Here is a 16,443-nt window from a genome sequence, read left to right as displayed (position 1 = left end):
CTCCTACGTGCCTCCACTCTTAAACTGAGAGACAACTCCCTCATTCCCTCCTAAGGGACTCTTCCCTTCCTCATGAACCTTCCCTCCAACCTCAAACCACCTCGTTCCTCATTCTCTCAGACAGAGTCCCCTCCCTCAGGTCCTCGAGAAGGACCCTCCTCCTCACCTCTCACTCAATAGCCCTCCTTCTACAATGGCTGCAATTGAGAGCCAAGTCTCGGTATCGGGTTTCGGTGTGCGACAGTATTTTTGCTCACCCCCTCCACCTATTGCCTTCACCCAAGGCTGGGCCTCCCCCGAGGAGCCTCAACCCTCTGATCCCCTACACCTCTGCTACTCCCTCTGCCACTCCTTCCCTCCTCCCAGTGCCCCCCTGCCCCTCCTCTGTGTGGTGCCCCACTCACATTTCGTCGGTGGCGTAGTGAGGTTTGGGCATTCGGTAGCCGCTCCTGATGGCGTTGTAGAACTGATCGTTGACTGGCAGCTCTGGGTAAGGGGTTCCACCTGCACCGGAAGAAGAGGAGAGAGGGTTACACCCTCACGCTCGGCTCACTCTCTCTCACACACACACACACACACACACACACACAGACATAAACTCACTCTCTCTCTCTCTCACACACACACACACACACTCACACACACACAGACATAAACTCACTCTCTCTCTCTCACACGCACACACACACACTCACACACACACAGACATAAACTCACTCTCTCTCTCTCTCTCTCACACACACACACACACACACACACACACACACATACACACACACAGACATAAACTCTCTCTCTCTCTCTCTCTCACACACACACACACACACTCACACACACACAGACATAAACTCACTCTCTCTCTCTCACACACACACACACACACACACACACACACACACACACACTCACACACACACAGACATAAACTCTCTCTCTCTCTCTCTCTCACACACACACACACACACACACACACACACACACACAGCTCACTCACAGAGCCACACAGCACACACAGCACGGATACAGGCCTTTTGGCCTAGGTAGCCCATGCTGACCACAGCACCCACCCAGTGAGCCCAAATATCTTGTGTTTGGCCCGGTCATCTCACATACTGTACCTATCCAACAGGGTCACAGAGCAGGACAGCACAGAATCAGATCTTCAACTGGACTGGGAAGGAGAGGGGCAGACGCTGGAACCAGAAGGCGGAGGGATGGGAAAGAGAGCAAGCTGGCAGGTGATGGGTGAGGAATAAAAAGTCAGCTCTTCATCTGGATCTCAAATCAAAACCGTGACTATTTATTCCTCTCCACAGATGTTGCCTGACCTGCTGAGTTCCTCTCAGGATGTCAGAATCTTTGTCCCAGGGTGGAAATATCAATGACTAGAGGGGATCCAGTTAAGGTGACGGGGGGAAAGGTTAAAAGATGTGAGGGTCAAGTTTTTTACGCGGAGAGTGGCGGGTGGCCTGCGACGTGCTGCGAGACGTCATGGTGGAAGTAGATACAATCGTTTGTTATGTGCCGTGTTGTGTGATGTGGGCGATCGCGGTCTTTTCGTGACCATGATTGTTCTTGGCAAATTTTACAGAACTGGTCTGTCATTACCTTATTCTGGGCAGTGTCTTTACAAGATGGCTGACTGCAGCCATTATCAAAACTCTTCAGAGACTGTCTGCCTGGCATCAGTGGTCACATAACCAGGACTTGTGATGGGCACCAGCTGCTCATACGACCATCCACCACCTGATCCCAGGGCTTCACGTGACCCTGATGAGGAGGGAGGCGGGTGTTGGGCTAAGCAGGTGCTATACCTTGCCCAAGGCTTAGCAGACGGAAAGAGCGCCTTACGCCTCCTTTGGTAGAAATGTATCTTCACTCCGCCACCCCAGCTTGATCAGACATTGTGGGCCGAATGGCTTTTCTGAGTTTAACTCTGCGGGCAGGTAAGTGTGTATGTGGGGAGCAGAATGCTGGAAGAGGCGTGGGGGCTGAGTTACCTGAAGCTGGGGAGCTCAGAGTTGTAGCACTGTGTTGTAATGAGCCAAGTGGAAGATGAGGTGAAGGGGGAGTTCCTTACCGAGAGTGAAGATCTCCCACAGGAGCACAGCGTAGGACCAGACATCACTCAGCGTGGTGTACAGGTTGTTAAAGATACTCTCTGGTGCCATCCACTTCAGAGGCAAAAAGGTCTGAAAAGCACATCAGCTAACAGTTACACAGAATACAGAACACTGCAGCCCAGCACAGGCCCTCTGGCCCACAATGTTTTACTGACCTTTTCACCTACTCCAAGATCTATCGAACCCTTCCCTCACATAACGTCCATGTTTCTATCATCCATGTGCACATCTAAGACTCTCTTTAATATCCTGAATGTACTCCAAGATCTATCGAACCCTTCCCTCACATAACGTCCATGTTTCTATCATCCATGTGCACATCTAAGACTCTCTTTAATATCCTGAATGTATCTCCCTCTGGCAGGTGTTCCACACACACACCACTCTCTGACATCCCCTATACTTTCCTCTAATCACCTTAAAATTCTACCCCCTCGTGTTAACCAGTTCCACCCTGGGAAAAGTCTCTGTCTGTACAATCTACCTGTGCCTTGTATCATTGTTAGAATCTGATGTCTTGATCTAAGGTTCTTTCAGAAGTCAGGGAAGAGGCAGAAAACTTGCTGCTTTGCAGTCGTTTTATTAAGTGTCAATAGAACAAAGAGAATTAGAAACGTAGAGCTGCAAAAGTCTGGGAGTTAAGAACAGAGAACAGAAAAAGACTGAAAAGATGGTGGGGCTGTGTGTTCAGCTCTTCTTTATACCCTATAGATACCAGAGAAACTTCCAGAATCATACACATATAACCACTAGGGAACATACTGAGCAATTGAATAGACAGGGCTGTGCAGGTGTTTTAGGCACAGATATATACAGTAGCTATGGTGCACAGTACTGCAGTAATTTTATGTATTGCATTGTACTGCAGTAATTTTATGTATTGCAGTGTACTGCAGTAACTTTAATTATTGCACTGTACTGCAGTAACTTTATGTATCGCACTGTACTGCAGTAATTTTATGCATTGCACTGTACTGCTGTTGCTGCTGCAAGTGAACAAATTTCATGACGTATGTGAGTGATGATAAACCTGATTCTGATATGGGTCTCTGTTGTGGACTGAGAGTGGGAAGGAGCAGGGAGAAGGGAATCATGATTGGGAATAGGGGGAAGGGAGACGAGAGGGAACGGGAAGCCCCAGAGAGACATTCTGTAATGATGGATAAACCGATTGTTTGAAATCCAATGATTTTGCCTGGTGTCTCAGGGTGGGGTGTGTCTGCACACGCACCAACCCCTCCCCACCCCACTGCCCCTGACACTCCTTCTCTGCCACCTGTCCCACATCCCTTCCATGGCTTCCCACCCTCGCTATTCCCAACATCCTTTGCTCCCGCCAGGTTTACAATCTCGCTGTCCGCTCACACCACGTTGACAAGTACAGTACTGTGATCACTAGGGAACATACTAAACAGTAACTGTTCATGTACATAAACAGCTACATAAAATACATACAGGTCATAAATTGTTAAACTGAAAAAGATAATAGTCACAGTCTAATCCAACATCATCTTGTACACACATCAAGTTGCTGGTGAACGCAGCAGGCCAGGCAGCATCTCTAGGAAGAGGTACAGTCGACGTTTCAGGCTGAGACCCTTCGTCAGGTACCTCTTCCTAGAGATGCTGCCTGGCCTGCTATGTTCACCAGCAACTTTCATGTGTGTTGCTTGGATTTCCAGCGTCTGCAGAATTCCTTGCGTTCACATCTTATCACCTTGTACACCTCTCATCCTCCTTCACTCCAGGAAAAAAAGCCCAGCTCACTCAACCTATCCTCATAACACCTGCCCTCTAATCCAGGCAGCATCCTGGTCAACTTTGAGCCACAGTCAAAGACCTAATATAGCACAATTGTAAAGAGAAATGTAATTTACTGAAAAGAAACACCTAATGGAATAAGCACGAGAGATTCTGCAGATGCTGGAAATCTTGCACGTCACACACAAACTGCTGGAGGAACTCAGCAAGTCAGGCAGCATCTGCGGAGGGAGATGTTTAGCATCGAGGAGGCCTTCAAAAAGGCGGCATCCCTCACTGAGGACCCCATCACCCGGGACACGCCCTCTTCTTGTTACTACCATCAGGGAGGAGGTACAGGAGCCTGAAGACACACACTCAATGATTCAGGAACAGCTCCTTCCCCTCTGCCATCCGGTTTCTGAATGGACAATGAACCCATGAACATTACCTCACTATTTTTCGCTCTCTTTTTTGCAATACTTATTTAATTTAATATTATTATATATTCTTTCTTATTGTAATGTATAGATTTTTATTATTATATATTGCAATGTACCACTGCCACAAAACAACAAATTCCATGACATATGCTGGTGAAGTGAAACCTGATTCAGAATCTGAGAATGGGGCCGAGAGGGACGGGTTCCTCCAGGCACAGTCCTCTCTGATCTGATTGAACACAAACAACACATTTCATTGTATGCTTCGATGTACTGTACGTGTGACAAATAAATCTAATCTTCACTCTTAATCCTAGATACTCACACTTCCTCTTGAAATATAGTTAGAATCATTCACTATGTCCCGAGCCAGTCCAAAGTCACAGATTTTTGCCAATTTCCCTTCACAGATCAGGACATTCCTTGCTGCTAGATCTCGATGGACACACTGTCAAAACAAAAACGATTATTGGTTCATTATGTCCTGGAAGCATAGTGGCATCATCGGGAGCAACACTGGATAAAGACCAAATTTATAAATAAACTTGAATAAACTTGATAGATAAACTTGAATCTTGAATCTTGAGCATAGTTCACAGAATAACCGGCCAAAGGGACATATGATTACAACGGGCCAGAAGGGTAAATAGAGGAAATCTGCTCCCATTCATGGAAGGTTTAAGAACCATAGAACATAGAACAGTACAGGCCCTTCTGCCCACAATGATGTGCTGACCTTTTAACCTACTCCAAGATCAATCTAGCCCTTCCCTCTATGTATCCCTCCATTTCTCCATGTGCATATCAAAGCATCTCTTAAATGTCCCTAAAGTATCTGCCTCTACCATGTTTAACGTACCTGCTGCTCTCTGTGTAAAAAAACCCATCTCTGACATCCCCCTGTACTTTTTTACCAATCACTTTTAAATTTCCGGTTCCTGAGGCTGTTATAGCCGGGGGTGGTAATGGGTCAAGCTCCCACTACCTATTAAATGCTCCCAATGGCATGCACCTCAAATGGCTTCTGACAACCAAGTCTAGCTCCTGGCCTTCACGGGCGCCCGGCGGAACTGTTTCTACTTTCTACTGACAGGAGAAGAGGCAAAGCCGGATTACTAGCACTTTAAAACCAGTCACTTCAGGCAGATGGGGCTCGGTAACTGTGGTTGGCAGCTCATCTAGGAAAAAGAGAACTCTGATCTCAAACCTCTGCTGCCTTGTGGCTATACTTATTCACAGGGAAGGCTTTGGGAGTAAACCCTGAGGGAAAGCTCTAGAGTAGGAGTCCCTGAGACAGTCCTACGTTGAGCTCAACCCTGACTGGCTACTTCTGTGGCACTGCTGGTACCGAACTGTATCAGTCTCCTAGCATCTAAGGAATAAAAACCCATCCTGCCCAACTTTTCCCCATAACTTGGGGCTTCATGTCGAAAATTTTGGAATCTTGCAGCATTGGAAGAGGCCATGAAGTTATGAGATGTGAGTTTGCGGTGAAGTTGGAGTGAGGTGGAATGAGGTCAGGGTGAGGTTGGGCTGAGGTCGGGGTGTCAAAGAGATCGATAGTCACTGAGATTCCTCAGGCTGAGGATTGAATACTAATGGGATAGGGGTGGGAAGGAGGGCCCAATGGCCTCCATGGTATAGGGGTGATGGGTGTAGGAGTTTGGTGGAGTCAGGAAGTGGTCAGCAGAGTTTGAGCTGGTATTGTGTTTGTGGGAACGGTGAGGGAGGCTGGGCTGAGGCTGCAGGAAAAGGGACGAGGCCAGAGATACTGGCAACAGTTCCTGGGGCTCGGCTCCACCGCCACTCCATGACTGTGGGGAATTGGATGGACATCTCATGGAGACCAGATCCACCTCGACTGTCTGCTCCAGTTAACTGTACCTTGCCAGAGGTACAGATTCCAGATCCCGATCTGGACCCAGATCCAGATTCGGATTCGGATCCAGATGCAGATTCAGATCCTGATTCAGATTCAGAATCAGATCCAGATGTAGATTCAGATCCTGATCCAGATTCAGAATCACAATCAGATCCAGATGCAGATCCAGATTCATATTCAGATCCATATTCAGATTCAGGTCCAGATTCAGGTTTAGTTATTATACATACATTGAAACACACAGTAAAATGTGTCGTTTGCACCAACAACCAACACAACCTAGGGATTTGCCGGGGGTGGCCCGCAAGTGTTGTCACACATTCCGGTGTCAGCACAACATTTTCACAATGTTCAGCAGAACAACCCAGAACAAATCTCTTTCCCACCCTCCGGAAGATGTAAAAGAGAGTGAGGGATAAAGATAAGAAGCAAAGATTCAATTCAGAAACTGGACGCACACACACACACACACACACACACACACACACACACACACACAGTACCTTGCTCTACCTCACACAAACATACACACACATTCTCCTTCATGCACATACAGTACACACATTCAAACACAGTCACACACCCACAGGTGTGTGGTGTGCTAGGAGGTCACACTTACATTTCGGAGTGAGAGAAATTCCATTCCGTGTGCCACCTGGTAACTGATCCCGACCAGGTCTGCGAAGCTGAGGACGGGCGAGTCGCTGATTAGCGGCCTGAGCTCTGCTACTTCCTGCTCTTTAGGGGAACACACACAGAACCAGTGGTTAGACACGGGCAGTAACGTGACTCTCTGATTGGGACAGGGGTGCAGGGTGCACAACGACAGGGGCTAACAGACCCATCAAGGTAACCTCATTGCGAGGGAAACTAACAGAGTCCGTTCCCCAGGGGAGCGGACGAACATCAGGGAATGAGCAGGAACGCTGCCTGGGGCCGGGGATCTTACTTGAGCAAACTCTACGGGTATTAGAAGGTAACTGCGGGAGCAGACAATAGCAAGGCAGCAGGGTTTCAAACACATTCAATAAAGATTCGTTTCATTTATCACATGTAACATATGGTGAAGTGTTTTGTTTGCATCAATGACCCTCACAGGCTGAGGAAGTACTGGGGGCGGACTGCAAGTGACACCACACTTCTGGCTCTGACGTACTGTAGCATGCCCACGGCTTTCTAACCCTAACCTTTGGACTGTGGGAGGAAACTGGAGCACCACACAGTCACATACAAACCCCTTACAGACAGCAATGAGATTTGAGCTCAGATCGGTGATGTAAAGACATGAATATAGAAGTGCAAAGTCCAAAAGTAGAGGCTTAACGACCAATACAGTCCGAGGATGTGCTGGTGGGCACCCCTCAGTTGTCGCCATGTTTCTGGCAGCAACATAGCATGCCAACTTACTAACCCTAACCTGTACATCTTTGGAGTGTGGGAGGAAACCGGAGCACCCGGAGGAAACCCACGCGGTCACAGGGAGAATGTACAAACTCCTTACAGTCAGTAGCAGTAATCAAACGCTGTACATTTATTTATTTATTTACTGAGATACTGTGTGTAATGGGCTCTTCCAGCCCTTCGAGCCACATTGCCCAGCAACCCACTGATTTAACCCTCTCCTAATCATGGGACAATTTACAACGATCAAATAACCTACCAACCGGTTCGCCTTTGGATTGTGGGAGGAAACCCTGGAGGTCACGGGGAGAACATACAAGCTCCTTATAGAGAGTGGTGGGAATGGAACTCTGGTTGCTGGTACTGTAGAGCGTGGTGCAAACCACTACTCTAATATAAACACTGAGCCTGAACAACTGTAACCGTATCTCAGCGACAGAATACTACAGACCACGTGGTCCACGTGCTCAATTATAGGGTGCTGCAACTCACTGCATCTGGGAGACTGGATGTCTCCCAGATTTAACAGCCATGCCTGCAATCTCCTGGTGAAACTTTGTACCATGCTCGTCACTGACGGAGCCAAGATTTGCAGGGAAGAGGTTTAAGTAGGAAAGCAGAAAATGAATCTTCAGTGACATATTGCACTTCATGGTTTTGTATGCTTGAAGCATGTTGTCAACCAGCTGCACATAGCTTGGTGCCAGAAAATTTTCAACAACATCCTTGAATGCCTTCAATGCAATTTTCTCCAGTCCCACTAGAAGTTCTTTGAATTGCCTGTCATTGATGACCTGTTTGATCTGTGAACTAACAAAAATGTCTTCCTTAATCTTGGCATCAAAATTCTGACTTGGATTATGAATCGAAATAAAAAATATCGACAATTACAAAAAATGGTGCGTGATAGGGAAATTTCATGGCGATTTTATGATTAGCTGCCCAAAATCCACAAAACACACACTCAAAAGTATTCAGGAAGCAACACCTTTGTTGTCCAGTCTTATCTGTGTGTAAACACAAGAGATTCTGCACTTGATGGAAATCCAGATGAACAGTTCCTTTACCTCCAAACTGAACTGCCTTTCTGTTGATTGCATCGATGTGTTGGGCCGAGGACAGGTCATCTATATGTTAACAGCCAGCTGCTAGCTCTCTCCACACTGACCCACACTGAGTGGCGGATGTTCCCCTTCCTGGAGTCAGCAATCAGCACTTCAGTTTTACTGACGTTGAGCCAGAGTTCGTTGTTTTGGCACCGCTCAGCCAGGTATCCTACTGTATATCACTACGGTAAAGCTGCTTCCTCACCACCAGTGACTTGTCCAACTATAGTGGTGTTATTGGTGAATTTGTATTTGGCGTTAGAGCTACACTCAGCCACACAGTCAAATACACAAAGTGTTGGAGGAACTAAACAGGTCAGGCATCAACATTTTGGGCAGAGAGCTGTTGGCAGTTGTCGCAATGAAGGGTCTTGGCCTGAAATGTCAACTCTTTATTCCTCTCCGTAGATGCTGCCTGACCTGCTGAGTTCTGCCAGAAGTCGTGCAGGCTTCCCTGAAGGTTAAATTGTAGGTTGAGTCAGTGGTAATGAAGGCAAATGCAATGTTAGCATTAATTTCCAGAGGATCAGAATATAAAGCAAGGATGTAATGTTGAGGTTTTATAAGGTATGGGTCAGACCACACTCAGAGGGTTGTGAGCAGCTTTGGGTCTCATATCTAAGAAAGGATATGCCGGAATTGGAGAGGATCCAGAGGAGGTTCATCAGAATGACCCTGGGAATGAAAGGGTTAACGTATGAGGAGTGTTTGATGGGCTCCGGGTCTGTACTTGCTGAAGTTTAGAAGAATGAGAGGGGATCTCATTGAGAACTATCGAATATTGACAGGCCTAAATAGAGTGGATGTGGAGAAGATATTTTCTATGGCGGGGGAGTCTAGGACCAAAGGGCACAGCCTCGGAATAGAAACATATCCCTTTAGAACAGAAATAAGGAGGAATTCCTTCACTCAGGCGGTGGTGAATCTGTGGAATTCATTGCCACAGACGGCTGTGGAGGCCAGGTCATTGGGTATATTTAAGGCGGAGGTTGATAGGTTCTTGATTAGTTACGGTATCAAAAGTTACGGGAAGTAGGCAGGAAAATGGGGATGAGAGGGGTAATAAATCAGCCATGATGGACTGAGTGGGCCAATTCTTCTCCTACGTTTTCTGGTGTAATTGTTAAATCTTTCATCTCATTTCCGGTTGCATGCACTGCAGGCTGGTAGCCAGTAGATGGCAGTCATGGCCCAAGCTTGAGGAGGTGGGTATCGAGAGAGGGAGTTCAGGGCCAGAGATGCTCCCTGTAACACCAGACAACGTGGGGCAGCATGGTAACATAGTGGTTAGCAGAAGGCTTTACAGCACAGGCAACCCGGGTTTAATTCCTGCAGCTGCCTCTAAGGAGTTAACACCTTCTCCCCATGACTGCATGGATTTCCTGTGGGTGCTTCGGTTTTGTCCCACACTCCAAAGCCGTTCGGATTAGTAGGCTAACTGGTCATTGTAAATTGTCCTGTGATTAGGCCAGTGTTAAATTTGTGTGCCTTCCAGACATTCTGTACATGTGCATTGAGGTTGTAGAAAGGAAAAGAGGATGCAGAATAAAGTGGCACGGTGACAGACAGAGAGTGCAGTGCAGTTAGACAATAAGGTGCAAGGGCCACGGCGGGGTCGGCTGGAGGGCGTGAGGGGCTGAGGGGACAGGATGTGGAGGAGAGAGGAGGGAGGGAGGGAGGAAGGGGATGAGAGGGCAGAGAGTTACCGGTGGGGGCATAATTCTCTTGCAGGTAGGGTCCATCATAGTCAGAGTGGGCGATCTGTGCGTAGGCAGGTGGGGGCCGGGCCTGCAGCATCGGGGTGTAGTCCAGCTGATCCTCCTTGTTCATGTCCATATAACCCCCGTCACTGTCGAAGGAGAGAGCCACGTAACTGTGGGGAGAGAACACGGGCAGAGTGAGAAAGGGAGGGAGAGGGAGGGGAGGAGGGAGAAGGTCACACACACAGCCTCTCTCCCTCTCTCTCTCTCTCTCTTTCATACACACACACACACACACAGTCTCTCACCACTCTCACACACAGTCCCTCTCACACTCACACAAATCAACTCTCTCACACACTCACATATTCACACACACAGTCCCTCTCACATCCTCACACACGTCTCTCTCTCTCACATCCTCACAGTCTTTCTCTCTCACACACTAACACACACAGTATCACCCAAACACGCACACACTGTCTCTTTTTCTCATGCACAGTCTCTCTCCAATGCACACAATGTTTCTCTTTCTGTCTGACACACACACACTCTCACACATTCACTACTCATCTCTTTCTCAGACACAAAATACACATACAATCTCTCTCACACACTGTTCATCTCTCTCTTACACACACAATACACACACAGTTACACATGGTCAATCTTACACTCTCTCTCACACACAGAGTTAATCTCTCTCACACACACAATCTCAAACACACACACAAAACACACACATAGACACACAATACACACACACACCGACACACAGTCTCTCTCTCTCTGTCTCACACACACACACATATATACAGAGTTCATCCCTGTCTGTCTGTCTGTCTCTCTGTGGATAAACCTGCCCTCTTGTAGGTGGGGGGTGGGGTGGTGTGGGGTGGACACCAGATTTACCACAGTCTGAGCCAAGACAAACACCAGGAGAATGCATGAGGAAATGGTCCACACAGTTACTCACTGGATGGGAAACTGCTGGCCTTTGGGCTGAGGGTGTGTCTGACTCCCAGAATTGTTCAGCCAGCCCACGCCTCCCTCTTCCACTGATCCACACACACCTCTTGTGGCTAAACCATCACCTCAGATGGACTAAGGAGGGAGCAAAGGGAAAGATAGCCCTTTGGAACATAAGACATAGGAACAGAAATTGGCCATTTGGCCCATTGGCTCTGTCCCGCCATTCCATCATGGCTGATTTGTTACCAATCTCCATTCACCATCCTTCTCCCCATAAACTTTGACATCCTCTCAACCTCTGCTTTAAATATACCTAAAGACTCGGCCTCCACCATATCTGTAGCAATGAATTCCACAGATTCACCACCCTCTGGCTAAAGAAATTCCTCCTCATCTCTGTTCTAAATGGACATCCCTCTATTCTGAGACTGTGTCCTCTGGTCCTAGACTCCCCCACTATAGGAAACATCTGCCCCAAGTCTTGAGGAAAAGAGTCCTTTTGAGGTTCCGGAAGACTGACCCAGGAATGGTCAAGGCTGCCCGGGGGAGCGGGGGGGGTGGAGGGAATGGAAGAGGAAGGGGAGAAGGGAGGGAGAGGAGGAGGAGGAGAGGTTGGTGACCCTTTCATCAAGTCTCAGGATGCTGAATGGGGTGTCAATGTACTTCTAATGTTGTAACTCCACACCGGAGAGGTAGCAGGGTGGTGAAGCGTCACCCTGGTCTGTGGAATAAAATCACATACACACAAGCCTCTGGTGGGACACCAGAGAATTGGGTGGCTTTCGCCATCGGTCCATATTATTTCTGCTAGCTCACTTCTGGCCTTGGTCAGAAGAGTGGGGGCCTTCCAGCCAGGGTCCACTCGGTCGGTGTTCAGGCAGACTAAAGTTACCTTTTCATCCTCTCGAATTTCATGTTGTCGGAGGTCCCGGTAGAGGGTGTCCGTGCCACCTCGCCGTGGAACTGTAGGAAGCTGTGCTTGTTGCGGTACAGGTAGTCCACCAGGTCGCCATGGCGACAGTACTCGGTGATGATGTAGATGGGGCCTATTGGGGGCAGAGGGAAGAGAGTAACTGAGGGAGAACCCTCACCCTCCTCCACCCTCAAACCTCACCCTCCCCTTCCCTTTCTCCACCCTCAACCTCAACCTCACACTCACCTTCCACTCTTCCACCCTCACTTTCCCCTCCTCCACCTTCACTTTCACCTCCTCCGCCCTCAACCTCACCATCACACTCACCTTCCCCTCCACCCTCAACCTCACCGTCATGCTCACCTCATCCCTCAACCTCACCCTCTCCCACATCCTCTCACCCTCCTCCCTCACCGTCACCTTCCCCTCTTCTTCCCTCAACCTCAACCTCCCCCACCCGCACTCTCACCTTCTTCTACTGCACTCTCAACCTCACCTTCACCCTCCCCTTCCCCTCCTCCACCCTCATCCTCATGCTCACCTGTCCCTCCTCCTCCCTCAATCTCACCCTCCCTCACCCTCATTTTCATCTCCTCCTCATAGGTGATGAATTCTGTGGCCTAGGTGATGAACACCGTATCAAAGGTACTTCTGCCTGGCATAGGGATGGGAAATCACTGAACCATTCTGGAATCTCCCTCACTCCTGGACCCTGTGTAAAAGGGGGCAGTGGGATGAGGGATGTCACCAGTAAAGTGAGCCACCAGCCTACTGCCTCTCGTGCACAGTGGGCTCCAGCCGATGCACTGGGCCCAAAGTTTTGGTTAAGGTCCGTCCTGGATTCAGGGTGAGCCTGAGGCCTACAGGCCTTTGTCAGCGAAGGTTGGCTTAGTAGGCCTCAGGATTCAGGCTGTGATTCCTGTTGGCCTGGAGCCTGGTCTAATGACAGGAGAGAGGGTGGGAATGGGGGGCATCATTGTGATTTTACCTCCTTTGGTACAGGCACCCAACAGGTTGACGATGTTGAGGTGAGGCCCAAGGTGGCTCATGATTTTCAGCTCGGACATCAAAGCTTGTTTCTCACTGGTCCTGGCAGTGGCTGCAAAACACAACAGAGAGGGTCAGGGGGAACATGATCCCTCTCAAATGATCCCAGACACCCTCTCAAATCCTCTTGTGACTTTCAAGATTCAAAACTGTTTAATGTCATTTCCAGCACTCAAGCATAAAGGAGAACAAAATAATTGTTACTCCGCATCTGATGCAGCACAAAAAGCACAATAAATAAGATAAAGAACACAATAATAATAATAAAAACACAATAAATATAAATAGATAAGATGGCTTATACACATAGATTGTTTATATGTCCATAAAGTAAGACTGGGCACAGGAGTGTCTGTACAGAAGGTGACTGACAGGAAATGATAAAGTTGTGGTGGTGGGGGGTGTGGAGGGGTGGGTTAGTGGGTGGAGGTGTTGATCAGCCTCACTGCTTGGGGAAAGTAACTGTTTTTGAGTCTGGTGGTCCTGGTGTGGATGCTACATAGCCTCCTCCCTGATGGGAGTGGGACAAACAGTCCATGAGCAGGGTGGGTGGGATCCTTCATGATATTACCAGCCCTTTTCCGGCACCTTTCTGTATATACGTCCATGGTGGGTAGGCTGGTGTCTGTGGTGCATTGGGCAGTTTTGACTACCCGTTGTAGAGCCTTCCTGTCCGCCGCAGGGCCGTTTCCGTACCTTTAGAAACTTTTGGAATGTGCAGGAAATGGAGGAACATGATCGCATGGACATTGTGTTAAAGCTGCTCTGAAAAAACTGGAACAATCTGCGTGCTATTTTTAAAAAGTTCTGAAAAATGGTACAATGTCGACAATGGTAGATAGGCACTTGAATGATGGGATATGGATCATGAGGGGGCAGAAATGATTAACATTAATTGACAGTGATTTCAGCACAGAAACTGTGTCTGAAGAGCCTGTCCCTGTGCTGTATTGTTCTACGTTCCCTGCTCCTAATGGACACCACGCCCCTCCCCTTGCCAGATGAGGAAACATGGACTCACTCTTCAGCATCTTCACTGCAACCTTCATGATGGAATCGGACTGACTCAAGCCCTGAGCTGTGGCCTCCACCACCCGGCCAAATGCCCCTGAACCGAGCGTCCTTCCTGAAAGATCCAACACACAAAAGTCAGTGCTTCCCAGTGGCTGATAGATCACTCAACACCACCAGGCCAAATGCCCCAGAATAGAGCATTCTTCCTGTTCCTGCAGGATCCAATGGGAGTGCACAAAGATCAGAGATACCCAGTGGCCGATTAGCCCACCCAACACCACCCGGCCAAACGCCCCAGAATAGAGCATTCTTCCTGCAGGATCCAATGGGAGAGCACAAAGATCAGAGATACCCAGTGGCCTATTTGACCACCCAACCCTGAAAGCCACTGGGGAGTGGGAGAGAAACTGGAATACCCAGTCACAGGGAGAACGTACAGACTCCACAAAGACAGCGCAGTGGACACAATGAAACCTGGATCTCTGGGGCTGTGGGGCACAGGTAATGGAGACGACCAGAGTGTGGGGTAGCAGAGGGAAGCACAGGTTAACGGTGGGTGCTCAGTGGGGGGGGGGTTTACGAAGGGTGGGGTATAGTGGCTGGAGGACATTACAGAGCTAGGGAGCAGTTTAGAACAGGGATTTTCACAGGCGGGGTATAAGGGCTAGGGGAGGTTACGGAGATAGGGAGGGGTTTAGAATGAGGGGGAGGGTTTACACCCAGAGGGGTACAGGAACTGGAGGAGGTTATGGAGAGAGGGAGAGGTGAAGAATGGGGAGTTTGCACAGGGAGGGTTATCGGGGCTGGAGGAGGTTACAGAGATAGACAGAGGTTTAGAATGAAGTGTTTACACAGAGAGACGTTTCGGGGCTGGAGGAGCTTATGGAGATAGGGAGGGGTTCGGAATGGGTGTTTTCATGGGGGTGGGATACAGGGCCCTGAGAATGATACAGAGGTAGGGGCATGTTCAGAATGGCGGGGGCGGGGGGTTCATGGAGAGGGCTGTAAGGGCTGGAAGAAGTTACAGAGATAGGGAGGGGTTTCAAATGAAGAGCTTACACAGGGAGGGATACTGTGGCCAGAGGAGGTTACAGAGGTAGAGAGCAGTACAGAATGGGGGATTTACACAGGGAGGGGTAAAAGGGCTGGAGGAGATTATGGAGATAGGGAGGTGTTTAGAATGGGGGTTTTCACATAGAGGGGGTATAGGAGGTTGGAAAGGTTTACACAGGGAGGTGTATAAGGGGTGAAGAAGTTTACAGAGACATTGGGATGCCCTCCACATATCCTCGAATGTGTTGGTCATCCCAAAACGACACATTTCACAGCATGTTTTGATGCTTTGAAGTACATTAGGCATATAACGGTAATTTAATCTTCTTTTTCTGCAACATTAATTTTTGAGTTAATTATTTCTTATAATTAAATATGGTTGTGTAAACTATGGACATCTTCATGTGATAGCACATATAACTTCTACATCTGGGTGGCACTAAGCCACACATCTGGGTCGAGTAGTGAAGACACAGTCAGTAACTAGATGGAACCACACCTGCCACCAGCACATCTGGAGGGCAAAATATGCATCACCTGCAGCCTGCAGCGCAGGTGGACTCTGGTTAAGAAGGCATACGGTACATCGGCCTTCATGAGTTTAAGAGCCGGGAGGTAATGTTACAGCTATATAGGACCCTGGTCAGACCCCACTTGGAGTACTGTGCTCAGTTCTGGTCAACTCACTACAGGAAGGAAGTGGAAACTCTAGAAAGGTTGCAGAGGAGATTTACAAGGATGTTGCCTGGATTGGGGAGCATGACTTATGAAAATAGGTTGAGTGAACTCAGCCTTTTATCCTTGGAGTGAAGGAGGATGGGAGGTGACCTGATAGAGGTGTATAAGATGATGAGAGGCATTGATCGTGTGGATAGTCAGAGGCTTTTTCCCAGGGCTGAAATGGCTAACATGAGAGGGCACAGTTTTAAGGTGCTTGGAAGTAGGTACAGAGGAGATGTCAGGGGTAAGTTTTTTACGCAGAGAGTGGTGAGTGTGTGGAATGGGCTGCCAGCGACGGTGATGGAGGCGGAAACAATAGGGTCTTTTAA

At 48.5% G+C, this 16,443-nt stretch overlaps 1 protein-coding gene across 2 annotated transcripts in view; it reads right to left on the bottom strand.

Moving 5' to 3' along the window:
* The window catches only part of pdgfrb (platelet-derived growth factor receptor, beta polypeptide), a 115,103-nt gene that overhangs the window by 11,375 nt on the left and 87,285 nt on the right, over positions 1-16,443 (bottom strand). For both annotated transcript variants that reach the window (XM_063053058.1, XM_063053059.1), the window contains 8 exons: positions 14,349-14,453; positions 13,269-13,379; positions 12,260-12,413; positions 10,402-10,568; positions 6,808-6,926; positions 4,632-4,754; positions 2,081-2,192; positions 405-504 (listed from right to left, as the gene is read on the bottom strand). In XM_063053058.1, coding sequence (XP_062909128.1) covers positions 405-504; positions 2,081-2,192; positions 4,632-4,754; positions 6,808-6,926; positions 10,402-10,568; positions 12,260-12,413; positions 13,269-13,379; positions 14,349-14,453 — 991 coding nt within the window. The remainder of the gene's footprint in view (positions 1-404; positions 505-2,080; positions 2,193-4,631; positions 4,755-6,807; positions 6,927-10,401; positions 10,569-12,259; positions 12,414-13,268; positions 13,380-14,348; positions 14,454-16,443) is intronic.

The sequence above is a fragment of the Mobula hypostoma genome, chromosome 7 (genome assembly GCF_963921235.1).
Source record: "Mobula hypostoma chromosome 7, sMobHyp1.1, whole genome shotgun sequence".
NCBI classification, from domain to species: domain Eukaryota; kingdom Metazoa; phylum Chordata; class Chondrichthyes; order Myliobatiformes; family Myliobatidae; genus Mobula; species Mobula hypostoma.
This window is presented reverse-complemented; position numbering and strand designations above follow the sequence as displayed.